Genomic DNA, 27484 nt, shown 5'->3' with positions numbered 1-27484 from the left:
TCGACATTTTGAGGAAATCAAATTTCCATATTTGAAATACTAACAAGAAAAGGTATAGAACTCGGAAATTCAATAAATTATGAAATTTTTGTGTAAGTAGAGTAAGTCAAACCTAATATATTGCAATTTCTTTTTCGTGCTGAATTTCACTGTGAAGGGATGAAGCGACAATTCTAATTTCTTTTCTTTTAGCGTAATTTTAATAGATTATCGATCAAGTAGTCAAAATTGAAAAGCCGATTAATAAGCTTGCGGTGGATAAAGTGTTAATCTGTTAACTGTAAAATTTAGTTTAAAAAATCTCTTGTTTTGCGCGCAATAAAGTTAAAAAATTATGTATTTACTCGTGAAACGCAGTTAATGCATTATTAACCGGCAATTTTACGCAGAAGCTATCCCATCTCACCGGTTATTATTCCGTAATTAAATATAAATGCGAAACAATCTAAATCAACTTCAGTATACTTTATTCATACTTTGCTATTTTTATTTTGCTTTTGCAGTATTTTATATTGCCCTACGTTTCAAAAAAATTGAAATGGCTAATGCAAGTGCAAAAACGAGTTAACTCGTGACCGGTCAACAATGTCTTAACCTGTTAACCGTGGAATGTAGTTTAAAAAATCTCTCGTTTTGCTAGCATTAAAATCAAAAAATGTAGTGTGTACTCGTCAAACGCAGTTAACTGATAACCAAATCGAATTATTATAGTTCACTCAATTAAAGGATGATTATTTTGCCTAATACGGTGACACTCAGCTAGATGAACGTGTAACAATAATAATAATGTAATTCAATAGAATGATTTAATATTATATTTTTCTCATTTTATGTATTTTACTCTATGAAATCCTGCGGCAGCCAACCTGTTAAGAAGGCACGCATTGACGAAACACAGACCAACGTTCGACTTTCCCTTCGTTTAGGTTTCCTTATACGATACATAGTCATAAAACTATATTTCTTTTACAGATAACGCCGTGCAACACACCGGCCACGCCGCCAAATTTCCCCGACGCGCTACTCGCGTTCTCCAAAATGTCCGCCGGAGAAAAAACTCCCTCGGGTAAGTTTCACTCTAATTACCGGCGCGCACGGAACTTCTTCGTTCCGCCATCGTTCTTTCTGCTGTTCACCCTCTTTTCGGTAATTATACAGAAACAAGCGCCACCCACCGATTCCAATGAGGTTAAAGTGCGGTGTCGGTGGCACGATTCCGAACAGCTTTTTCGTACGGATGTTACCGTTACTCGGTTTTAGTTTCCGATATATTCGCAGAATTATATTCGATGCTGGGTTTAGTTGAGGACGGATGGCCCAGTTTCTTTTTTAACCCATTGCACTCGAATATTTTTCGTTAGAATTATTTAACATTTTCTGGTGATATCTAGGGGACATCCTTCGAAACAAACTAATGAGAAGACATACGTAAATGAACAGTAAAACTATCGGATAAGTCAAATTGATCCACTTCAGAAGTTATTATTTTACATAAAATTACTAATCATAAATTATTAATCATAATTTAAGTATTTAAATTATGAAGACGTTATTGTGAAAGATTAAATTAGAAAAATGTAATAGTTCAACTTGAATAATTAATAGTTAAAATTATTTTTAAAATACATTTTTATTCGATTAAAAAAAATGCCTTTCTTACACTCCCTAAATTCAGTGGTATTATAAAAAATGTTTTTAACCCTCTCTTTTGATGAAATGTCATTTTTCAATATAATTGTTTGCGTTAAATATCAGTATATTAATATAAATGTTATCTTGGTAATTCTTTCACTGTCTGAATACTTTTATTCGTAAGTACTACATACACTTATCTCTCGATTTACGTATTATATGTATTCTTTAATATTCTTATTAATCAGACGTATTATATAATATTATATTACAATGTTTAGTACACAGTATATTGCATTCTTTAATATTATTATTACACTGTGGATTTTCGTAAATAAACCGCGAACGTAAGTAACTTTATCTTGCTTCGGGCTTTCATATGATATAAAAAAAAATATGTATCACTTTGAAAAAGCAGAAGTCACCTTCGTTTCTCCAAGAATATTGCAAACGTAAAAAATTTACATACGTCGCTATATAACCTATAAAAAGAACAGTACAATTCTTCCTCTTCCGTTTTTTCCTGCGATTTTTACTTATCATTCATGAGAAAAACGTTGGCTTTCGATCACGCCAAGATATTGTTCTATACTTTCTTGAAAATATTCCTTTTGTTGAATTTTACATATTAATAAATAAATAAATAGAATTAATAATTATTTATTTATGTACCTTTTTGATTGATTAAAAAATCATAATTTATCTTATGGATTTCATTGATATGAAACATTACTGGGAACATTAATAGGTATCACGTTCATCTAAATTTTATAAATCAATGAGATAATTTATTGTTTCGTGTAACACGAAATTATACGAATGCATTAAGAACAAAATCCATTGAATTTTTTAATTTCGATGTAATTAACAAAGAAATATTGACCGTTTTCAAATACAATATCAACGCAAACAACAAATAAAATATAAATTGGTATTTGCTTTCTCCTGAGTGTTTTCGCAAAAATGTGAAAAAAAGTATTTTCAAAACGAACGCAGATCTTTCACATATTTCTCTTTTGTACCGGTGCATTTCATTTATACGCTTTTCATACGCGTAAAAAACAAAACGTGCGTTGAATACTCCGCCTAAATTCAGGAACGAGTGTACACCTTTTTCGTAAAATCCTTATTTCATTCAATTTCTGCATTCTTTCCGTCTAAAACGAATTTTTTTTTTAATTTGTTGTGGTCAACGTGTTAAATAAACAAGCGAAGAAAATGATACACGAGGGTGTAACACATTCACATTCGAGACATGTTTCTATATGTTTAATTGTAGATTATAATAATAACAATGTTTACAAAAATGACGTTGCAGTGTATTCTTTTGTTATATCTCTAGTTTTCTATCTTCAGTTATTTATTATGGGTAATTGTTAATAAACAGTTTGATAAATCATTTGCTTATTAACGCTGATTTATTTTAATATTATAAATTAACTGTGTATATACATGTCGGCATGAACGTGTTGAAGAATTGTTGCAAAGTCGAGACTCCATTCTTCGAATTCTTGGTACAAATTATCGCGAAAAAAATTCCTTAGTAACCGTAGAGAAGTTAGAAAAATTCGCAAAATTGTTGAAACAAGAAGCTGTATTTAGTTTCACACCTGTTACATAATTAAAAAAGAATGTTACAGGAAATAATCAGAGTGGGTTCCGAAAGTAGAGGATTAGTACCTTGAAATGAGTTCAGCCTGACTGTCATACACCTATATTTCAAAATTAAGTTACACTACTTTGACCTTGAACAATTTATCAATGGAAATTGTCTGACCCTATAATTTTGCTCATCAGTGTATATATATAAATGTGTATAATATACACATAGTGTTGCTTCAAAATGTTTTGTTTAATTTATAAGCAATTTAAAAAGTTAATTATTTCGCTACGAGATTATCTGAATCATTTTAGTCCCAATTAGTTCGAATAATTTGAATTCTACTACTGTACTTGAAAATTTCGTTAATTACGAACGAAATTCGAAATCGCCCATTTTAATTGTTCCAGTAGTTTTAGTGTTACAAACACTGATAGTGTCTTGGATAGAATATGAAATATTCAAGTAGCACGATAAACAGTTCCAGTGTATTTCACTTTGCGGAAAGTTCTTGCAATTCGAGGAAACACATTATCGTTACTTGCATTGTCATTTTTCGCTGAATCCTATTTCCACTGCAGCGTTCTCCCTTCAACGTAGAATTAGTCGTCCTTTTGCGCATACTAATCGATTTAGAAGAGTGAAGGGAAACATTCTTTATGCTACATGTTTATTTCCAATCGTTTCACCTGTTAAATTAATGCAAATATTGTTTATTATTTCATTTGTATAATACTTTCACGTGTTGTCATGTTAATTACAATAAAATGCTACATGTTTAAACAAAGATACATATTTAAGGACAAATTTTAAGAAATTGGGTCTAATAGAAGTTTTCTTTTGCTTTCAATGTTTACAGGAAACATATTTTGTTTAAAGGAAAACAAAATAAAATTTCATTAAATTTCATTGAATCTTGTATTTCATCATTTTCTGAAGATTTTTATATTCTATAACTTCATGAATATTTACAGTCCAGTTATAATAAATCTTTATTATTATTTAAGGTACATTTCGAATTTTTTAATATCTTTGTATCTTTTTTTTGATATCTTTTATAAATACATAGCAAAAGCAATAACCACACAGCGCAATGGAAATGAACAGGCAGTTAATTACTTTAGAAAAGGAGAACTTGTGTACACCCTTAGTCCTGATCATTGATTTTCATGAAACACGAATGTACAGGGTGATTCATAAATACACGTCGAAAAGCAAGTAGAGTCGAAATAATGATTTTAGTGAAACGACAACTGAACGATCGAAATTTCTCACAGTAATTGCTCTTTTAATTTTCTTACAGCTTGAAGTTTTAATAAAATTTGACTCATTCGATATGTTACTGATAGAATTACGCAGTGTAGTGTGAATTATAAAACATTTTATAAGCCAAATATAAAATCCACAGATCGAATTGACAGAATATAACCCTACAGAATAACATACGACATATAAACATAAATCGATAAAATTCAAAACTCACACAAATCACGCACACGCCAAATTCACTGGCAACACTTTACATCGATTATATTAATTAACATTCGTTCAACAATTACAGACGAAATGATTAATTTATACGTCTAAATTAACACTAGAACTGCCAGTTGGGTCAAAATGATTTCAGTTTGTTTATTTCACAATTAAACCGTGAATAGATCCAGTGTCACGCATATGTGACGCGTGGTCGCGAACGTGTTAACCCCTTAACCGCGGAATTTTTTTCGCGCGAGTCGAGACTGCAACGCGGAGGAGTTTTTCTCCGAGATTTTTCGCAATTTAACGCGTTTCAACTCTTTCTTCTCCTCGAGCTTACTGTTTTCCTACAACTAGTTTTCTAACAAAAAAGGATGTTTATATTTAACCCTTTGTACTCCGTTGGCTCTGCTATGAAGGAATAATTTGCATCATAAATATCATACGATTGATTTCAAATTGTAAAATTCTTCCTTTTCTTTTTACTCGAATAAAGCAATTTGATAAAAGAAATTCAAAAAACGTTAATCCATGAATGCTTGTCGTTTGTCTTTTTCGAAACATAATTTTACATACTGGAAAGTTTCGCTATAGAAACGAACTGTTAAAGTATCGAAGATGTCCGGAGCGCAAAGAGTTAATAAATATAATAAAAAAGGAAATAATATACAAATATGTATATTGAAATTTTAGTTCTAGAAATTTATTTTAATTCTTTGTGGACGAAGATTTTTTGAAATATACAAAACTTTCAACAGGTGAAGCTAAATTATGTACCGATTGCTTAAATAATAGAAAAAAGGAAACTACGTACAGATCTATTGCTGTTTGAGTAATCAAATCGTTTATTCGCTATTTAGTCTTCCAAATATGAAAATCTGATCTCGCCCATTTTGTTGGGCGCAAGAGAACTACATTGCTTGCACATAAAATGAACTAATTTGCTGTTTTCTCCTTCTATGCTTTTTCGTTCTTTTCTCATATAACGACTATCTCGATGAATTTTTGCGAACGCACCATATGAAGAGTATCGCTGTTAAGGGTCAAAATGGCCTATTCCTGATTTCTTCATTTTGCAATTATTAAAAAGATAACGGATGTTTCTCTGAAAAATGATGAAAGAAATTGATTTAGCAATACGCACACAGAATTATAAATCGATTAAAGTCTCAGTAAATGCACTCTTGGAATTTGTATAGCGAAATTTCGAAAAGTCAGTTTTACTGGTCGTTAGTTTTAGTGTGAACGTCGTATTTATAACGCTATATTTCCCTGAGAAATTATTAAAGAAATTGATTCAGCAATACGCGCATTAAATTATAAATCAATTAAATTCTCGATAGATGCACTCTAGTAGTTGCTATAGAAGAATTTCAAAAAGTCGATTTAACTGCTCGGTAGATTCAATGTTAATGGTGTATTTGCCCCCGAAGTATTGGCATGTATTTATTGATTACCCTGTATATGCCGCATAAGTCCATCCGTCAGAACCCACCCTAGTAAACGCGACGTAATAAAACATGAGAGTCACTTCAAGGATGGATTCAACGGTTAAAATCGATAAAAAAAATAAGAGAAGGGTTTCCTATAAACATGTGTCCAATTTAACGTGTTCCCAAGTTCCGGTGAGTGTTGCATTGCAGTAAAACCTTCGATAAGTTTCGCTAAGGTAGTATTTACGAGGATACATTCATAAATGCGGGTTTCCATAAAACCCACCACACTGGAAATCGAAAACAAGGTTGACCTCGACGCGTGGTTTACGTGAATCCTTAATTCTTCGCTTCTCCAGCTGAATTCTTCGGAATGTTAATTCTATGTTACATTGCATTCTATAAATGAGTCGCACACTGGTCTAATCGATTAACTCCAGTTTAAAGATTTTTTTTTAAGATTTCATCATTAAAGCGCTTCATTGGCTCTTAGCATGTTATACTTAATATAAATTTTGTTATGACTGGTTCTGATACCACGAAATAATAAACAGTCATAATAATAAAGGATACTTCAAGGATATGTTATTTTATGTATTTTACATATTTGTTGGATGGAAGCTGTACCTGTGTTAATCAAGTAAAATAGATTCTATTAAATAAGAGATAAAATGAATTATAAGTATTGCTATGCTTAGATATCTAATTTTGCTGTAAAGTTTGTATGTACATGTTTAAATATTTCAATGTTGGTTAACGTAAGTGTTTTATGCTCGAACGACTGTCATATTTGAAGAAATCGCGAGATTCAATTTAATATTCATTACATGTAGTAAATAATCCCATTGAAATAAAGAGAAAGCCCGCGAATATGAATCGAATGACGCAAAAACCGACAATTTCAGACAGAGAATTTTATATTATAGCCACGAAAAAAAGGAAACTCATTTTCTACAATGTCTAAAACAGTAAATAAGAAGTAGTTTCACGGTGAAGAGTATAATTAAATGGTTCACTGGCGAAGAAAATGTAACGAATTCCCCAGGAAGTGGTAGTCTATAAAAGTTAATAGATGAAGAAATGGAAAATTACTAGGACAAGTGAAAACAAATTCTACAATTATTTCTACAGGAATAGAGTAACAGGTGAAAACAATATAGGAATGTATTTCATAATTATACGCAAAATATTATCAAGTAAAATATCTCATGTGTATAGAAAAGAAAGCCATTAATTATGTAGTAAAAGTAATCAGAGATACAGATTCAAATTGATAAAAATTTGGTTTACATGGAAATTTGGAATTTTAGAATATTTTCTTTTGTAACAGGAGTAAATTTTATATTTAATATTATTATGGGAATGTATGAGTTCATCTAATTTAGGAAACCTCGTTTTAACCTTGTTCCACGATATCGTTTCGAACTCGAGATGAAAATTTAAAATTAAATTTGACAAATCTAAATGTTATTTATTTTTCTTTTTAAACATAAGTTGAATATTTATATTCTATTATCAATCGTTAACGTCTGAAGCAAATCCTTTTCTTTCTAATAGATTATTAAGATTGAAGTACTTTTATCAAGCACAGTTGTAAAAGAGACTGTAGAACAAGGGTTTAATAGATAGTATAATGCATGAATGTGTTTATTTAAGTATTTCGGAAGAAAACCTTGAAAAAAAAAACATGGAATAATTAAGTCTCGGAGGAAATGATTCGTTTCAACGCGACACCTCAAAGCAAACCGCTTATACCGTTCGCCAATGGATCATTTTTAACGCAAATCCTCCATATTCTTCAGTTTCAAATTCTTTGGAGCACAGTTGGAATGAATTAGGCAGAAGAATAAGAAAACGACATATTCAAACGAAACGGCAATTAAAAAACATACTTCTAGAAAAATACTACGAAATATGCTCAACCTTTCATACACTGCTTCAAGCCACAATTCATTTTTAATGTAATTTTTTAATTCTTCTGTCTTTTTTCATGTAATATATTTAACTTAAAAAATTAAAAAATTAGTGTCATGAGAAACTGTTTTTTATGGTATTTTTAGTACGAAACAGTAACACGTTTAAGCAATACGGGTAAAAAAGACGTTAAATTATTTGCACATTTTTATTATGTTACTGTTTTTTACTATTTTGTAATCTGTATGATAATATAAAGTGAAGTGAATAAGAACAAATGATAGAATAATACAAAGAAAAAGTTGATTTATAAAACAATACAAACAAAAAATTAATTCGAACAGTTAGTCAGATTGTTAAGTAAAAAATCGTTAAATTTGTATTAAGTCAACGTATGCAGGGATCTGTATATAAAATCACTTATATCTCTTTACTCTAAATTTTCCCGGAACCGTAATTTTTTTTATATAACACCTTCATCCTGTGAATCGTAGTGTTGTCAGAAATACGAGACGCGAAGGGTCTTATTGTCCTTATCTTATCGTACTTTCACAAGATAATGGAACAGAGACCCTGTGTTACTGCCGGTAAAATATTACGTGTTTTTATTGAATAATTCATAGACGTTTAGAAAATAATACTAATTCAAGTATTATTAAGAAATTTACCAATGATACCAACTGAAAAATGGCGGTTGTTAAGAAATGCTACTAATAAATAAACAGTGCTGATTAGAAAATGATGCCAGTACAAAACATAATTCTAAGATCAATAATCAATAAAAAATACGAATGATAGTGCCGACGAGGAATGGTACTAACTGAAAAATACATAGGTTATTTATGTCTCTGGAATTGTTGAACGACATTTAATATTTCTGCGTCCATAACACGAAACTGCTAGGTAGACACTATTTTAACAGAAAATATCCAGAAAGCTTTTAAAATTTTATGTTAAATTATTTTTTAAGTTTAATCATTTTTTCTCAAATGATTTTTCGATTTATGCTACAATGATTATAAAATTAATTTACCGGTATATGTTTTGTATTATATTATAGTAAACTATTTATTATTATTTACTAGATTATATTAAGTAATTCAATTGGTTTTATTAAAATACCTTTTGGTAAACATAGTGTTAAGACCGAAAGCGGATACACGTATAATTCCCTTGTTAGACATTCAAATCACTCTGGTTATTTAAATACGAAAAGAAGCTTTAACATTGCACAATCTAATTAAAATTTGTAGCACTACTTTGACGCAAAGATTCATTATCTGGTAATGTTATTTACTTGAATAGTTAAAACAGAATAATGCAGGTAATATAAGAACACCTCTACGTATTTCAATCTTCGAATTTTTCTGAATCTAGTCTGAACTTTTTGGAAACTGATCTGTAAGGTAGTTTAACCATATTTTTATGTTTTTCATAATACTGAAACAAAAATTGTCGAAACCGTTTATGCATTTTTATACTCTAATACAAAACAAAAGTGTGCAAACAAAAAATAAAAATTTTCTTCCTCGGAAATCTGGAAAACTTGGCATTTGTTCTTAAAATTGTGGTTTAAACTGTGAATAAATACACTAATTAATTTTAATATTTTTTCATTTAGTATTTAGTATATTTTCGTATATTTAGGAACACTATCAAATAACTTATTTAAGATTTCATTTGGAATATCTGCCCACACAGACTTTATTTTTTTTTAAGTTCAATAATATTTTCTATTGGTGGGTTCTCCTGATCATAAACTTTCCTCGCAAGAATACTCAACAGGTTTTCGATGGGGTTAAAATCAGGGTTTAATGCTGGCCATTGTAATAACTTGATTCCGAACTCTTGAAACTACTTATTTGTAGAAGATGTTGTATGAATGGACGCATTATCTTGATAGAAAATCGTTTTATCGTCTTCTGTTAATGTTATAAAAGGCAGCAAATAATCGTGTAATATCTGTTGATAACCAGTAGCATTCAATATATCATTTATAAAAGCTTATTCACTTTAAACATTCTTTCTAAAGGAAATGTCGCGCTCTCCGCGACATCGTGACCCTTCTTCCTTTCCTCAAATCGTGCCAATAATAATTATACCCATCAGGCCCATCGAGTTTAAATTTCTTTTCGTCGCTACAGATCACATATTGCCACATGCTTCTTTTTTAAATGAATTTTTCGACAAATTTTAGTCTATCATCAGTATGAGGCTTTTGTAATGTTGGTTTTTAAAAACATTTCTGATATTTAAACCTTCCAATATGTGCAACCCACTTTCTTACAAGACTGGAATCACATTTCAAGTTAAATCGACTTACGATTTTAGACGGAGAAGTTCCAGTTTTTGATGTCTCCCTTAACCCCTTGCCCTACGATTTACTTCTCCGCTACGATCGACACAGCTACTTTGTCATTAATGATATGTTAACACTTTACCGACCGATAGCCTATTAATCGGCTTTTTATAATTGACGCTTAGTCTGAGAATCTTGAGTGACTGAGCCGTGAGAAAAGCGTGTACGTGACTGCGTGAATTTTAACTATGGACGAAAGATGCGAGTGAGAAGGGTGCAAGGGTAAGGAAGACAGAGCGAATGGGGGTGTGCGTTTAAACCGAAACAGAGCCGGCGCCAAGGTGAATCTGTGGCTGAGCGGCCGGTCGGTAAAGTGTTAAGGAAAAAAACAAAATTATAGGCATATTCTATATCAGTCTCTGCTTCAAAGTATGATTGATAACAGAAGAGTAATATTTAATTTGCATTCAAAAAGTGCCAAGCGGGGTGCGATCGCGCTTCTTTCGTTTCAGTTCAGGAACTGAATTACGCTTTTCTATTTTTACATGAAAAAATTGTAAACCACGAGATCGTCCCGTTTTTCCATTTCTAAGCAGGTAATAACAAAAATAAAAATAAATAATTAAAAGGAAGACAAATAAATAAAGTTGATTTGATTCTACGAACCGATAGAGTGGCACTTTTAGACAGTGTAACGGAGAAGCGCGATCGCGCCGCTTGGCACTCGGTTAAAACGGTTAAAACTGTACTTTTTACAGTTGACGAAAATCGTGAAGGTCGTCCCGATCCTTTGTTTTTCCTGTAATTTTCAGTACCAGTTTCAAGAAATTTTTAACTAAACTTTTGCGATCTATTAATTATACTCGTAATTTGTCTTTGACATTTCCCATAATTCTTCAAATGGAAACCGTTTGACAAATCTTGAACAAAATGCTTTTAGAGACTTGCTGTAATATTATCTCACTAGGCAGATTTCAAAAAACACCTTCTGAATAAGGTACGAACAGTAACTGAATTTATAAATATTCACCGCCCGAATCTCCTTGTTTTGAAACATTTAGCTGCTAAGCTACACGAAAAAGAGATAGCAAAAAACTGTTTGTACACAAAAGTTCGTACTACCTCGTCATAAATGTACTAAAACGTACTTAGTGGTTTCTTGGAAATAAGGAAGAAAACATATGAAATACGTTTGAGCTTATTATTCACATCACTGTATATCGTTGTCACTAATATTTTTGATAATAGTACCAGGTGGAGATATTATTGGAATTTTAAACAGAAATAAAAAAAAAAGATAATAATTAGAAATGAAAAGATAAATCAATAAGCATGAGAAAGCAACTAAATGAAACACTACGTGGGCAATGTGGAAAAACATTCAAGCAAGTTTCTTGGAAAAGTTAGTTCGATCGATGCCGCAACGATTACAGAAAGTTACAGATAAGAATGGCTATCCTACAAAGTACCGAAGCAACTTTTAAGTTAAATTTTCATTTTACTGTATAGCATGCTGTATAAGTTTTTTGTACGAGTTTGAGAGTAAAAACGATTTAACATATAATATCGTTATTGTCTTTTTTCTTTCGTCTGTAATTCCTTAATAACTTTTATAAGTACAGATTATATCAATTTCGTTTTAATAATTGTCTCACAATTAAACATTTCTTATTATAATTTCTTTAGCGACTGTGTTAATTCGAAACTACTTTATCATTAATGATTTTCCAACAAAAGAAACGAAATCTATAATCGTTCTAACGCTTCATTTATTTTGTAAAATAAACATGTACAACATGATAATTAACCCATTGAGTGCTAAGGACGCATATATGTTTTTCGATCTTTTTAATCTCACCCGTGCCACGATGACAATTATAAGTGTACGAGATGAGTATACACCTTTCTTAACATTATTCAATTCGACGAAACTGAGGAATTACAATTACAATTTAATTACACCTTACATTAATTAACAGAGTCATCGATCTTCAGACAGCAAGCTAAGCGAAAATATATTCCTTCCACACAGAACGTTTCGGCTGGGAATATTCAGTACTCAAAGGGTTAATCATAGTATGTCATTTCAATTTAAAAAAAAAATGAATAATTTTTATATTTATTTAATTCCGCTTAACACTAGAACTACCAGATGGCTTAAAACGACTTATTTCTGATTCCTTCTTTTACCGTCACTGAAAAGGTACAAATACTTCTACGAAAAATTATTAACGAAACTAATTCAGTAATAGCAAAACTAAAATACAATCCAATTGAAATCTCAGTAAACGCACGCTTATGGTTTTTCTAAAGAAATTTGTAAAAGTCAGTTTAAGTGATCGGTAGTTCTAGTGTTAATAATAAAACAAAGGATCAATGAAAAGATTGGTAACTCGTTTTCGGCCAAGTTACCCTGCACTGGTAACAGAACAGCATTTCCCGCAATATACCCTATAGAATTTCCACCGTGACCGACCGCATGATTCGTTTTTACCAACCGTAGGCTACGAGTCTAATGAGAGCGATTAAACAAAAGGCATGGTTGTTTCATTGCAGGAATGTCGCCGAGTCAAAACGGGCTACATCAAAACTCGATGCAAATGGGTACCGCAGCGCAGCATCACGGCGGACGGTGTAGCGTGACTGGAAACGCGCAACAACAAGCGCAGAGTCAACAACAATTCGGTTTAGGCGAACCGCAGAGATAAAAGAAGCTGGTCACTCAGCGGCCTGTGCGCGAGATCCCGAGGTCGTTATGCGATGTGCACTTTTAACGGCGTTCAAAAAGAGGAGGCATGGTTTAACAGAAAAAATCGACTGCTCCCAGGGTAACACGCGCCGTGGTTACACGAGCGATCATACCCGAGATTCATTCAAGCGCTCGTTATCCTCGATTCCCCCTCCAAAAAAAAGCATAAAAAGAAAATGAAAAGGACGCAAGATTTTCCTCGAAGCGCGCGGCCGAACGCGCGCGCGCGCGCGCTCACCTCGTCCCGCCGTACTGGGATGGAACGAAACAAAACAACTCGAGATTTCTTTAGCGCGTGTTTTAGAAGAAGCGATTTCCGTTAAAACGGTCCATCATATTCGAATCACGGTTGTATAACGTGGATCTCTTAGTAGCTGGTTATGCGATCCTCGATTTGTTTGTTATTCTTTGAATGGTGCGTCAAATATATGGGCGATCGTGTGAATCGTCGAGCCCTCTCGGACCTCTCAAACCATTTATCTTCCGTCGGTAAATATATGTATGACAGGCGATTAAACGCAGAACGAGAGAGAGGGTGGAGGCTATAAAGACTCTATTAATAATTCCGTTTGTTTTCTTTTTTTCTTTTCTTTCTCTCTCTGTCTTTCTTTTCATCTCTCTTTCTCTCTCTGTCTCTGTCTCTGTCTCTCTCTCTCTCTCTCTGTGTCTCTCTCTCTCTCTCTCTCTCTCTCTCTCTCTCTCTCTCTCTCTCTCTCTCTCTCTCTCTCTCTCTCTCTCTCTCTCTCTCTCTCTCTCTCTCTCTCTCTCTCTCTCTCTCTCTCTCACAATCATCTCTCTCCCTCCCTTCCTTCCTCCCTCTTTCTCTCTCTCTCCTTTGAACGCACTACGGGACGGTAGTTCCTACAATTATGAAAGACAGCGATACTCCTTTTAGCGTTTATGGAATTAGTATGCGTCCAGAGACATGTCGCCGCTTGATTGTGAATGAGTAGCGAGAAGCCTCCTCCACCGTCCCGGGTAACTTCCTCGTTGTTTCTCGATCTACAGACTCGCGGCTAGATAGGAAATGTTTTTTTGCGGTCCCGTGAACCGCAGAAGTCAATGAGAAATTCAATACCACTTCCACACACCATAGTACAAAAAATTGCCGGCACTGGATAGGCGCTTAGCGACGAAGGACATTAGCTTCTAATTTTGTTAAAAGTCGAGCAAAGTGATAACCGTGTACGTAATTCGATTTTAAGACAAGCCTTTACCGCGTTCCGCGCCGAAGAAGCTTTAAGCTATCGTAAGCTTAACGATGATCGTACTATGATCGAGAGGGTTTACACGAAATCTGATCGTGTCGTCGTGTTTTTGTAAGCGAGATCGGCGTGACGAAAAACAAAGAGCGTTCGTTCGTGTGCTTCTGTAGCGAGCTACGACGAACAAAAGAGAAAACAAAAAGCGACGAAAGAATGAAGATACACGAGGCTAATCATGGTAAACGAGAAACTACCACGAATTATAATTATGTAAAAAAAATTGTAAAAAGAAATTTATTGATTATGTAATTGTCCATTTAGGTATATTTATGTAAAGTTATTTGAACCAACGGAAAAAACGATAAAACTTTCAGTCATCATTAGTAATAAACGCGGAGAGAGTGATGACTTGCTCAGATAGTATCCAGTGTAGGTCATTTTTTCTACAGGGAAATAAAGCAGTGGAGCCATGTTAGCTGAGCTGTTTCATCGTCAATTGAATTTACAACTAGGAATACGAATAGAGGATTTCGTACTGCCTGTTTCACGTGTAAATGATTTCATCGTAGATTTCATATTATTCGCAGAAATTCGTATGCGGCAGCTTATATAATTCATCTTTGAACAGTATATAATTGAACGAAAAGAAAGAATTTAGAATGTTCTTTTGAACGGCTCTTTACTTTTCACGATAGCTTATTTAATCTTGCATCGTATCTGCTATTCGTATTTAATTTGAAATGATGGGATGAAAATCTTTATTGTCGATGGATGACAGCTATCCAACGATGATGCTTAACTGTGAACAAATCTTTAACGTTGATAGATTCAATCACAGTTTGCAGATCGTTTACCCACAGCCAATGTTACAATCTCGACGAATCTAAGAAACACTGTGATCAGTATATAACCTAATTTTCACGGATGAAATAGTTCAAGTATTCGAGTTTCGCTGCAGCTTCATCACTATGCATTCATTTATGTAAATATGATAGAAGTCGTCGTACTGAATCAAGTATGACAAGATGTTTTTTCTGTAAGGTATACGCTTTAATATCTTCCTTGTGTTTGTAATGTATAGACCAGTGTCTCGTAATATCTTTACAAAAAAATATAGTTTATATCTTTTATATATGTATGTATATATGTATCTGTATGCATATATGTATATGTATATACATGTATGTATATATATATATTTATATACCTTTATTGTTGTGAACTGATTGTAAAATGTGTATAATGTATAAAAAATTGTATTTGAACTATACAATATTTGTTTTGAAAAAGATATTGTGTTTGTCTGAAGAGTATGCAAATTTCGGAACACTGGTCTCGACTATTATGAAAATACTATTATGTTAAAACTCATTATTATATTATGTTATTATTATTGTTTATTTGACTATCAATAATAATAAATAATGTTCATGTACATAATTTTGAAAAAATGATCTAAATAAAACATTAATAATGGTGCTTTCACAGACTTTCATATATAATTTTATCTAACTCTCATTCACGCCCTTATTGTTTTTCATACTTACAGAAAAATTTGCTTGTAAAGTTTATTATAAATTTGTTATATACAGATGATACAGTACTCGTTGTGCTAATAAGTACAAATATAAGTGATATAATTTATATGTTATATAATTACCTAAATTATGGAACAGAGACTATACAGCAATGGATTGTGTTATGATAATGGTAACTCATTATTATCACTTTTTCATTACAAAATGTTTTAAAGGACTAGTCATTCCATAAAATATTAATATACATTATGCATCTTTATATGCAACACTGTTTGTTACATTTGTGTCAGCTGCATAGAAAATATATTTACAATGTATCTAGTGTACAGGATGTTCATGTTATTATTACCTGTAGTGAAAGTGTTTCACTACTATCTCGGTAATGGACATATAAAGCTACAAATTTTATCAATTTTAAAGTGTTACACACATTTTAATTGCAATACTTTTTTATACACAAATATAGCTGTTGCTTTTTGTAAAGTGTATTACATGAAGAATGATAACACGAACATCCTATATGATATTTGAGAAAAATTGGAAACTTCATTTACTGAAAATTTTATGCTTCCACACCTCTACCTAAACCAGACCATCTGTCTGGTACTGGCAAGAAATATCGATGCATAGCTGCTATGAAACGAGCTCGATATTCTTCAGGTGATATTATTGTTGGCAACTTTCCTTGACCGCCTAATATACCTGACTTTTTCACCATTGTTTCTAATTTTTTGTCCCATGTGAAAGTTCGTATATAATCTGTAAATGAAACATTTTTTTTTTTTTTAAGAAAAGGGATTCAGAAGGAAGACGATCATGAAACTCACCTATTATACCTAACACGAGCTCATCCGAATTTGGCTCCAAACCAACTAACAATGAATAGTCCATCACAGAATTATCAGCCAGGAACTTTGTGTCTTGTTCAATGGCTCTATTTAAAACCGCCTTGGAATGTGATCTGATATAGAGGGGCGAGTCACAGCTCACTAAAAATATATTTTATTTATAACTAAAATACTTTGATATATAAAATATAAATGAAATACTAACTGTTCAATAAATTCTCATCGAGCAAGACAAGTTCACCCTCGTGACACATGTCATCGGGATTTACTAGTCGATTTCTAACTGATCCTTTCAGATCAAATTTGTCTGTTATAGTTCTATTGTAAAATAAATTCTCCATTACTAGTACGCTAGTGCGAAGTGCTGCATTTGTCGTATTATTTTTAAAAGATACTCTGTATACACCCACTATCTTCCCTAACAACGTTGGCTGCTTGGTCTGTTGGCATTTTTCCATGTAAGCAAAATAATTTGGCGCAAAGTTAAGAAATATTTGCATTTCTAGTCTAGACATTTCTTTTATGATGAATCTGTCATCTGTAAAACAAAATAAACTCAAATGAGCTCAGTAAAAACGTACAGAAAGTGATTTACTCGTAAGCTAATCATTCAAAAACAATTGAAATATCTTGTATATATTATTAAATAAAATAATTATTTTTATACCAAATTATTTTAAATTTTAGGGCATACTTCATTATTAATTGTATACCTCGACTTTTACAGAAACTGCTTCCACTCTTTCCACCTCTTGCGGCCCACTGTACGCTTCGGCTTAAACTTCTCGTATAGCCGTCTTCACCGCACGGTAAAACGTTTTCTCTAAAAGCAGCAAACTGTGCGGCAAAGTATATCCTACAGTAGAAATTAGTTGTTGCATCATTAAATTGAACTTCAATGTAATTTTGCTGTTTAGTCGCTTTCTTGTCTTCCTCCGTCTCCAATGACACTGTTGGATTCTGCAGATTAGAATCCATGTTTGAGACACTTTTATCAGAGTCTATAGGGCTTGCAGGATTAGGACTGTTTCCACGGAAAAATGACAAAACGGATGGACGCTTGAATTCTCCTGACTGCATAACATCGGAAAGGTTCTCTTTATTTTCCGGAAATTTCCGTGTATTCAATGGACTAGGATTTAAATCAGGTCCTCTTATAGTACGCATTAGTTCTTGTTTTGCGTGTTTATAGTCGAGAGAATCAAGCGCATATGCAATTATAGATGAAGGTTCTGATTCGTACACCACTATAGGTACAACTGACCTGTAAAAGATAAATATTGTTGAGGACTAAATAATTACATGAAACCGTACTAAATTCTACCGTCCATTATCTATTACAAAATTGTTTTCTTGAAAAATTATTACTAAAAACTGTGTATATCATAAATTTGTATCTTTATAATACATTAAGAGATGAGGTTTTTCAAATAGCTACTTTATACATGATAAATTGTGTATGCAGTTTATCTTCTTGTAAACTACTAACTAAAACTTGATACGTTCTGTAAAATGTAGTTCTATTACTCCAATCATACCCAAGAGGAAGTAAATGATGCTCCAATGATCCTAAAGGATTTGGTATTGGTTGAGTAACGGATAGAGAAGGTAATAATTGCGACAAAATGGTTTTCTTTTTCTTCTTTTTATCCGGCATATCCTCTACGGCTATAGGCAAAACATCAGAGTGTGATCTCTGATGCATTTTCGGAGATCCCTGAACAACAACAATGTCGTCTGGATTATTGCTTTCTAAAAGTTCACTATCCGAATGTTCTACCGCTTCCATTCCCAATAAATCATTTTGTACAGCAGTGATAGCATCAACAGCATTGTAATCGGCTGACATGGGACTTAAATCTTCAATTTGGGATTCTGAAGCAGTGTCTTCTGTAATGTAACCATCAGTATCAATAATGCTATTGCTTCCAGTTGTTAGCGATCGTTCGGTAAATCTTCGTGGCCTTTCGTCCTTCTTCTTAACAGACATTTCTAAAATTTTCGTGTTCCAAGTAGACACAACTTCAGATATCAATCGTTTAAGAATCACAATTCCGTCTTCGATTCGGAACATTAAAGTTTGAACTTGTTTCTCGGACACCTTCCCTTCAAGTTTCTTGTTTTCTAATGTCGGAGATGTTAACTTTAATTGAATTTCCTCTATCTTATTCTTAAAGCATTGCTGATCTTTGGTCAACAGTTGCTTTGCAGTATTTAAATTGTCTACATCCGTTTGCAAAGTCGTCAGTTTCTCTTTTATAGTCGAGAAAACTTCGTCCCCCTTCAGTGTTAAGCTTTTCATCTCTTCAATCACGTCCGCGTGTTGTTTCGGATCGTATATAATATTTATTAAAGGGGGCGGTAAAGAAATCTCCCATTGAGATATCTTTGTATATTTAAACACAGCCAGCATGTTTTTCTTCGTGAAGTATTGGTAATGATCGTAATGCAGCAAATGCTGACAAGTGTCGGTACCCCGTCTAGTGTAGGCATTTCCATGAAAACGTAATTCTAAATATTTAGCGAAAGATAGTGACCAAGTATCATCTGACATTGGTACTACCGGTGAAACATTTTTACATTTCATGCACTTGCTCCACATTAAAATTTGATTGCCATTCTCTTGGGCAAACGGCTCAGTACTCATCTCACTTAAATTAATATGTATGCACCCACCATCGTGTGCGAATCTTCGCACGTGTTGAGCGATTTGTGCTCGACATGCCTGAGCAGGACACTTATATTCGGAAGTTAAACAGTAACGTTCCAAGAAACGCCCTAAGGCAATATCATTTCTTCCATATAAGTCCATATTAACTACCCAGGGACTCACGCAAAACGCAGGTGTGTCGTTGCCAGTATGCGAGAAACTACAAAACAGTACAGACAGCCGCTGATGACTCGCTGGATCCAAGCAATCAGGCCACGTAAGATTTTGATCATTCACATCTGGCTGTATAATAGTTTGTTGCTTATCCGACAAAACATTATTTGTTGGGTACAATCGACTACCACGCGCTCTAAAGTCAGCTAACAATGATTGTACTTCCTGGCTATCGACATCCGATGTCAGTCTTGCTTGAACAAAAGGATGTTGCGGTTTTAATTGCAATTTCATTAATGGATTTTCATTTCCGCTCTGTTCTGAAGCTGCATTACTTGTTTTAATTTCTTTCACTTTATCCAAAAATTGTGCAGAATAAAAGATTTCCCTTGGAAAGAAACTTCGTAATACACAATTCCTTCCTGTCTCAGTTTCCAAATAAGGTATAGAGAATTTTAGGTACGGTGAAACACTTAATATTGTTCCTTCTAAAGCTTTCTTAAACTTATTTAATAATGGCAAATCGGCAACACTTAAGTGCTGACCATTTGGACTAGTTTGACTGAAGACATTTTCTTCGTCTTCATTTAAATACTGATGTAAAGGATCACTTCGATCAGAAATCGATTCTCCATAAATACGTTTTTCCTCTAAAACAATTTTATCTTTTATTTTTGGTTTCTCGGTTTCTTCTTCAGTTTTTTTATTTATTTTCTCTCCAGATTTACCGCTAAATAATTCCATCGTACTATTCTGATCTTCACTGTAATCTGTACCAAGGCCAGAACTAGCATTTGAACTATCATTATTATGAGACATTTTACCTGTTATATAATCTTCCAACGCTTTTGAATCATTTACATTAGGCTTTGTTTTAGGCTTAAACAATTTTAAAGTGTCATAAGAATCAATATCTTCAGATAAAATAGAAGATATTTGTTTGACAGAGTTTAAGTTTAGCGTATTCTCACTATACAATTGTTCTGTCATTTTGTCTTTCAATGGTGTACTTTTGTTAGTTGGAATCTCAATTTCTATAATGTGTTTCTCGTTTGATGAAGTTCCAGAATCTTTTTCAATTTTGGATATTTTCAAAATTTCTGTGCTATCCGTGCTTTCTGCGTCATCATTCTCTTCGTTACTTCTAGTTTGCAATGTCTTGTCGGTCGCTTCAAAATCTTTGGAATCCTTCTGCGACGTTTCATCTAAAAATGAATTATCTTTGGGAGACGGTGGTCTAGCGAATTCATCCATGAGAAATGACTTTTCAAGACGCCAAGAATAGGCTGCAAAAATCATCATCGAAGTCACATTTTTTACTTTCTTTAATTCTGCTTGAGAACCACCTCGCAGTAAAATTGTGGCTCCAAGATGTGGATTTGCACACCCCTCGAAATACATCAATGTTTTAATACCATCTAGAAAAGCAATCGAATTTTTATTTTGTTGAAAATAAAATAACAATTCAATCTTTTTATTACTTACTTTTTTCACTTATAAAATTTCGCAGATAAAATTTTTTACATGTACCAAGCATATATCTTGCACTTATATGTGCATCGATAGTATTTACGATAGTCGCACCTGTACATCGTGCGACTCTCTCTAGAACACTTAGTTTTACATTTAAAACAAGTGTCACGCCACATTCTCTAAGTCTATCTTGTGCTAACCTCGATACAGACCGATGTACAAGCACAACATCCGGACCAAGGGCAGTAATTCTAGCTACCGTATGACCTAAATATTCATTCTCCTGTAAATAAAACGTTCTTGTTGTTATAATATGAAATAACTCTGAATCATATAAAGTGTAATACGTGTTAAGAAAAACTATTTCGTACTTGCATCATTACTGGTTCCAAACTTAATAATTTCCCTTCCACACGTTGATACATAAGACCGCATTGAAGTAATAAAATTTTTGGTTGCGCTATCATCGCGTTCATTCCTTTGTGCGCAACATTTTTGTTACACACTACTCCAGATACGATTTCACAATCGTCTCTAAGACCACCTGGACACTTTTTTATTTGAACGTATTGTCGAATATCCAGGTCATCGACGTTATGGTTTAGATCCGGCCTTACAAAATCGACAACCTGATGCGCAATCGGAAGTATGGTTTCTGACCATGTCTGCGACAACCCTTCTTTATTAAGAAGTTGCTTAATTAATGAATCTTCATGTTGTTTGTATGCAGATCTGTAATTGTGTGAAATTTTAAATCATTGCTTTTCAATAATATTTAGGTAATACTTACGTTACACATTCGTATACGTGTAACTCTCCAAAAGCAGCTCTAAGATTTGATGGTTTGTGCCAACCATTTCTTTCTTTAAATTCTTGTACTTGCAGTACGTCGCTCAGAAGATCATCAGCAATTTTTAAATTACACTTATGCGATTTTACTGTGACTTCTTTCTGATCGATTACACTATCACTGCTATCTACAGATATCGTAGTTAAATCTTCGGATGTTGGTCTTTTTAATGTGACAGTAGATGATTCTAAATTTAGATCCAAATAAAAGCTTGAACTTGAAGATGGTAACCGACCAGTAGTTTGTTGCATTGAATTTGGAGGTTTCGTTTCACTTTCTGAGTCTGAAATATATTTTTATTTGCACTTCTGTTTTATAATTATTAGCATAAAACCTTACATTAAATATTACCTGTTGTAGAGTCATGTTGTGGAATTGTTTTCACCCATGCAGGTTCTTGGGCATCGCAAGTAGTTTGAGTCTCAGTTAACAAATCCATGCTTTGCATTTGCGATAATGTTGCTGGCTTAAATACAGTTGCAGTATCACTGAATACATTATCGACAACTATTGGTTCGATAAAACCAGCTTCTAAAAGTGCTTGTCCTATAGCAGTGGCTTGTACTCTATAAAATATTACATTTTAATATTTAGTTTAAATATTTTGTTTTTGCTTTCCTATTTATTAGGTTTGTACCGTGTGGCCGCTTTATTTTGTGCTATCATCCAATTCACTAATTCACTTGCTAAGAAACAATTATGATAGCTTTTCAGTCTAATTCTGTGCGTCTGTAAAAGAATCGCTTGGCTTGATCTAAAGAGCTCTTCATAAATCATTCTTAAAGAAGCTGAATTTTGTAATACAAGAGAACGTTCTTGAGATGTTAAATAACTATTTGCTGACCTGAAAAATATATTTATAATATACATATTGAGTTATCAGTTTAAGGAAAAACGTATTATGTAGCAAAAGAAACAAAATGAATAGAAAACATTACCTTCCAATAGCATATTTTTCCTCCATATATCCAACACTCGGTTTTCTACAAATTGAAATTTCGTCTTCTACAGACTCATTTGCATTCGTTTGAGTTAAAAGTGGTGGATTATTTCCATATTTGACTTGAAGGTCTTCTTGTAAAGCTTTTAAATCTTCTGATAGATCACTTCTCATATCTGATGATTGTAAATAAGATAATACTACTTTACAACAATATGTACAAACTCTAAGATCACCTGCAATAAGAAGATTATTCATGAAAAACATCCAAATAACAAACAAAAGATATAAGGTCTTAAGACTTTAATAAATTTATTATTAGCAGGAACAATGACCACATAAAGATCAAATTAATTTACATATTTTCCTTTTCGTTATACTGCAATTGTATGTATTTAAACACACTTATAAATTAATTTACACATTATTATAATAATTTGCTATGATTACTAATTTGTGTTATAATTATCATGAACTTTAATATTAGTCATTGTTACATATGATACATTGGATATTTACATACCAGTGCATCCCATAATTTTTCCAGGAATCTGATCAGAACAACACTTTGAACAAAATATTTGACCACATACACGACAATGGTGTTTTCTACGAAATGTCGTGAACCGCTCTCCACAATCATAACATTGTTTACTTACACTATCTGGCATCCAATAACTTCTTAATTGGGAATCCTTGTATGAGCGTAAGTTCTACATTTAATCAATAATACTATCACCTTCATTTAACTACAATACTTGTACAATTCATGAAAGATAACTTACGTTGCTTTTTAAAGCTACTATGTTACTAATACGTCTCAGAACATTTGGTAAACTTCTGCCTTCACGAGTGTCCAATGGAAAGTTCATCATACTAGAACTATCATCCTCTGGTGTTTTTTCCGTACTTTCTGATTGCTTCCATGACTCAGAATCAGACGAGCTTTGTTCCTCTTTAGTAGAAGAAATGGTAGAATCATCAACATTCTGTGAACCTAAAAATTAAATTTTTGTATATTACATAATTTCCATTTTTTGTAAATACTTTACATTAATCAAAAATACGATTAGGTAAGTATATTTTAATAAATGCAAGTAATCGTTGCTTTTAAATTTAAAGTGTAATTAAAGCACTAACTGCAAAAAGGCTTACTCTTAGTGAAGTTAAAGAATTTTGAAAATAGAGAAGCTACGACAGGTTGACTCTCTTCGGGACTTAACGGAGCGAACTCCGTAAGTTTCGACGGTGAATTCATATTTTTATTCATTTTGGCTGATGCTATCTTCCTCCAAACATTTTTACGGTAAACTGTACATTAGAACCTGTCTCTGTACCTACGCTAAGAATACAAACAGATAAAATTTTGGATTGAAACGTCAGATAATGATGTATATGTGTTTACATGTGTTGTATACATATATAGTACCTACAGATGGCAGACTATTACCTTGATAATGCATCAACACTTCCTTTATAATATAATTATATGATCACCATGTCACTATCATTTTGTATGGTACACAAATTTGCAACGATTTTGCACAGTATGTTTTTACACTCACTGCACTTGCTTGTATTGCATCGGCATCTGAAGTTTATGTTTGTAGCAAGAAGCACACTATGACCACCTAACGGCAATTGAGAAACTAAAATGGTCCCGGAATATATGCAACCCCTCTGTCAATTAAGTTACGTTAATCGTATTGTCTAATTATTAGAGTACTTGGAGGAACAAAGACACACATTTTTATTGATTTAATTGACAATGGTAATAAACAATATTTGTTTTATACATTACAATTGAAAATGTATAAATACTAAAGAATTTTAGGAGTATTTAATACGTAAGTAAATGGCAGCTTTACCATTTGGATTATAATGATAATTATTTTGAAAAAAAAGAAACGTTAAATATTTGAAAAAAGAATAAATCCTGTTGTACTGTAATTCAAAATTTTACTGAAAATATAATTAATAATTTTTATAACTGATTAGTTAGTAATTTAAGAAAGGAACAATATTATTTAATAGTAACATTGCGTTTAATGTAGAATAATATATAAAAGTATCACTTTGTTCAATATGTACATATATTAACAATTAATTACCGCAAAATCTGTTTATATATAAAGATAAAACTTGCTTTATTTCTCACATTTAGAAAGTTATTATTGAATTCATTTCTAAATTAATTATTGATCTAATACGCATGTAATTATCAGCCTTTGTAATTATTATTAAATTTCAATATTTTTATTATATTCCTTATTTAAATATCACTTAGACAGTTTCCGCATATCTTCGGTGAAAGTTGTTTATATTTAAACGCAGCAATATTTATTTGAAGTTTTGATCGATCTGAAGTAATTTACTCGTACTTTAGCAAAAACTTGTCTCGTTCGAAATCAATATTGTAATATGCATACATAACATTGCTATTTAACGCGCTACTTTAAAATATAATATTATCTTTTAAAACAACTATTTTAACTGTAAATTGTTAATAATGTTTAAACGAAAGTTTATTTAAATTCAGGATAGATTAGATTTAATGTATAGTATGATAATAAGGAACAGATAATAAATGAAACAAAGCAAACAATTTTTTATATTTATTAATTGTTTCATAAAAATAATTTTGTTAATTTACATTAATAAAATACTACTTGGCTAGAAGTTTGGGCGTTCTCGCAATGGATGGCGCCACTAATCAAGGATAAGGAAGTGAGATTTCTAAACATTATTTTTTTTTAATTATTATCTTAACAGCTTTTAATAGATTACATATGACTATTCTGTGTTATTAATGGCGTATTTGTTAAATATTTGGCAATGAACAATTAATTGTAACATTTAGATTTAATATATAAAGAAAACGAAAACATCTTCCAAATTCTGAAAAGGAAACAAAATCCCAGAGCCCACATTCCTGCTGTTGCTGCTGTTCCTGCTTTATGTCCCCTCCTGAATTTCCTCGGGACCCGAGAAATCCCTTGTGCTCTTTCGTGAAACCCCCTTGAACTCCTAGAGAAACTCCTCCTTCACGAGGGAACACGATGGGTTTCACAAGGAGACACGAAGCAGGAACAGCAGCAACAACAGGAATTTGGCTCTAGGATTTTGTGTTTTCTTTTCAGAATTCGAAAGAGAGTTAAATGTTGTCTTTATATATTAAATCTGAATATTGTAATTAATTGTTCATTGTCAAATATTTAACAAACATTGCATTAACACGTTCAGTGCCACGTGTACCATATATGCCAATTTCTGTAAGAAAATATTTTTAAGGGACACATGGTCATGAATGGTGGCGTGCGTTACAAAGTAGCGAGAACATAAAGGAACAATATCAAAATATATAAAAGTTACCAAAAACTTGAATATAAGTTAATATTTTATTTAAAAAAACCAATACGGTTCATAAGCAAAATATAACCGAAATTTCCTTGGTACGGGACGTGTTAATAACACAGAATAGTCATATATAATCTATTAAAAAGCTGTTAACACATTGTGCACCGGCTAATTTTCAGAAAACTAAATTATGCAATAGATAATCAATTTGAATCAAATTTAATATTTTTTTAAATGTTGTGGTAATTAGCAAAGTTGCATAGCTAAGTGTCTTTATATAGAAACGAGGTTTCTCGTTACCAGTACGCAATGTGTTAAGATAATAATTTTAAAAAAATAATTTGTAAAAATCTCACATGCTTATCCCTGATTGGTGGCGCCACATAGTGCGAGGCTGCTCAAACTTCTAGCCAAATAATATCAGATTGATTTCGCTAGGTGACGCCACCAAATCAACTATCTCTGTCCTTCTCACTTCCATATATCTGTACTATTCGTCTCTCACGTGGTAAGGGAGGACTTCTACTCGCCACGTTCGGCCTCATTGTACAGTGACTCAGTTTCGACACGTCCTTGTTATTGGTCTTTCGCTTTCTTCGTCCCATGGCTCGGTCTGTAGCAAAGACCTGCCGAAACTGAGCCACCATACAATCGCGCTGAGCGCGGCAAGTGGATGTCTCCTCTTGCTCCCCAACTCGGTTAACCGATTGACCGGGTTCCTGATAGGAAGAGACGAATTGTAGGTATTATTTACCTACTATATATAGGGTGTCCCATGAGAAGTTGGTTAGGTGCAGTATCAGGTGCAAGTTGCAGAAAGATCATTCCCTCACCGATTTCGATGATTTTTTACCACGTTGTAGAAATCGGGATTTGAAATAACTTTTTCCTCTGACAAAAGGGTTGGCTTCTCATAGTTTCCGAGATAATCGGAAATCTGTGAGATGGAACAAGCATAATCGTCTAAAGATGGGTTTATACTATCATAACGTACACGTGACTTCTTTTCGCCAGCGGTTATATTATTTTATCATTTTGATGTATGTGTAGGAATACATGTTGATGCTACTTTTAGAGAAACAATTGCTTCCATTGTTTTTCCTCCCCAATTTACCAGATCGTTTTTTGTTAAAATCTTTTAAGCGGATGCTTCTTCCGTTAGTTTGAAACTGTCTTTCGCTGCCTTTGAATCTCGAAAGTTTAGATCTATTACAAAGTTATAAAATATCCTTGAAAATGCAGTAGAATCTGCGTGATACTCGCCGGCGCCAACCTAACGGCGATGCGATAAATGTGCGGCCGGCAAAGTGTTAAATTCAATAAAGTAACTTTCTAAAATGTTGAAC

At 32.8% G+C, this 27484-nt stretch overlaps 2 protein-coding genes across 7 annotated transcripts in view; one reads left to right on the top strand and one right to left on the bottom strand.

Moving 5' to 3' along the window:
* LOC116426309 (UBA-like domain-containing protein 2) overlaps positions 1-16563 on the top strand; it is a 73319-nt gene extending 56756 nt beyond the window's left edge. For both annotated transcript variants that reach the window (XM_076372875.1, XM_031975101.2), the window contains 2 exons: positions 973-1066; positions 12911-16563. In XM_076372875.1, the coding sequence (XP_076228990.1) occupies positions 973-1066; positions 12911-13062 (246 nt within the window). In that variant the 3' untranslated portion in view covers positions 13063-16563. The remainder of the gene's footprint in view (positions 1-972; positions 1067-12910) is intronic.
* Positions 13876-24424, bottom strand: fab1 (1-phosphatidylinositol 3-phosphate 5-kinase fab1). Of its 5 annotated transcripts, none has more exons than XM_076372871.1 (15): positions 24215-24424; positions 23937-24123; positions 23567-23778; positions 23305-23494; positions 22780-23017; positions 22479-22685; positions 22193-22407; positions 21782-22124; positions 21363-21723; positions 21004-21274; positions 18233-20936; positions 17408-17958; positions 16900-17232; positions 16674-16835; positions 13876-16605 (listed from the first exon to the last, which is right to left on the bottom strand). In XM_076372871.1, exons 2-15 carry the CDS (start codon positions 24049-24051, stop codon positions 16409-16411), a joined length of 6099 nt encoding a protein of 2032 aa, XP_076228986.1. In that variant the 5' UTR covers positions 24052-24123; positions 24215-24424; the 3' UTR covers positions 13876-16408. The 5 variants fall into 5 exon arrangements, with proteins under 5 accessions (XP_076228986.1, XP_076228987.1, XP_076228984.1 ...); XM_076372872.1 differs by having other exon boundaries at positions 23937-24118; XM_076372869.1 differs by having other exon boundaries at positions 24232-24424.
* Positions 24425-27484: the final 3060 nt, after the last annotated feature.

This window comes from Nomia melanderi, chromosome 12 (genome assembly GCF_051020985.1).
Source record: "Nomia melanderi isolate GNS246 chromosome 12, iyNomMela1, whole genome shotgun sequence".
NCBI lineage: Eukaryota > Metazoa > Arthropoda > Insecta > Hymenoptera > Halictidae > Nomia > Nomia melanderi.
Note: the sequence above shows the minus strand (reverse complement) of the source record. Positions and strands in the feature narration are given on the sequence as shown.

Excerpts from the sequence above, each read along its gene's own strand:
- fab1 (XM_076372871.1), bottom strand. The coding sequence starts at position 24,051 with ATGAATAAAAATATGAATTCACCGTCGAAACTTACGGAGTTCGCTCCG. Across the intron at positions 21,724-21,781 it reads CACGTATACGAATGTGTAAC|ATCTGCATACAAACAACATG; the intron begins GTAAGTATTACC and ends ACACAATTACAG. Across the intron at positions 21,275-21,362 it reads TGGAACCAGTAATGATGCAA|GAGAATGAATATTTAGGTCA; the intron begins GTACGAAATAGT and ends TTTTATTTACAG.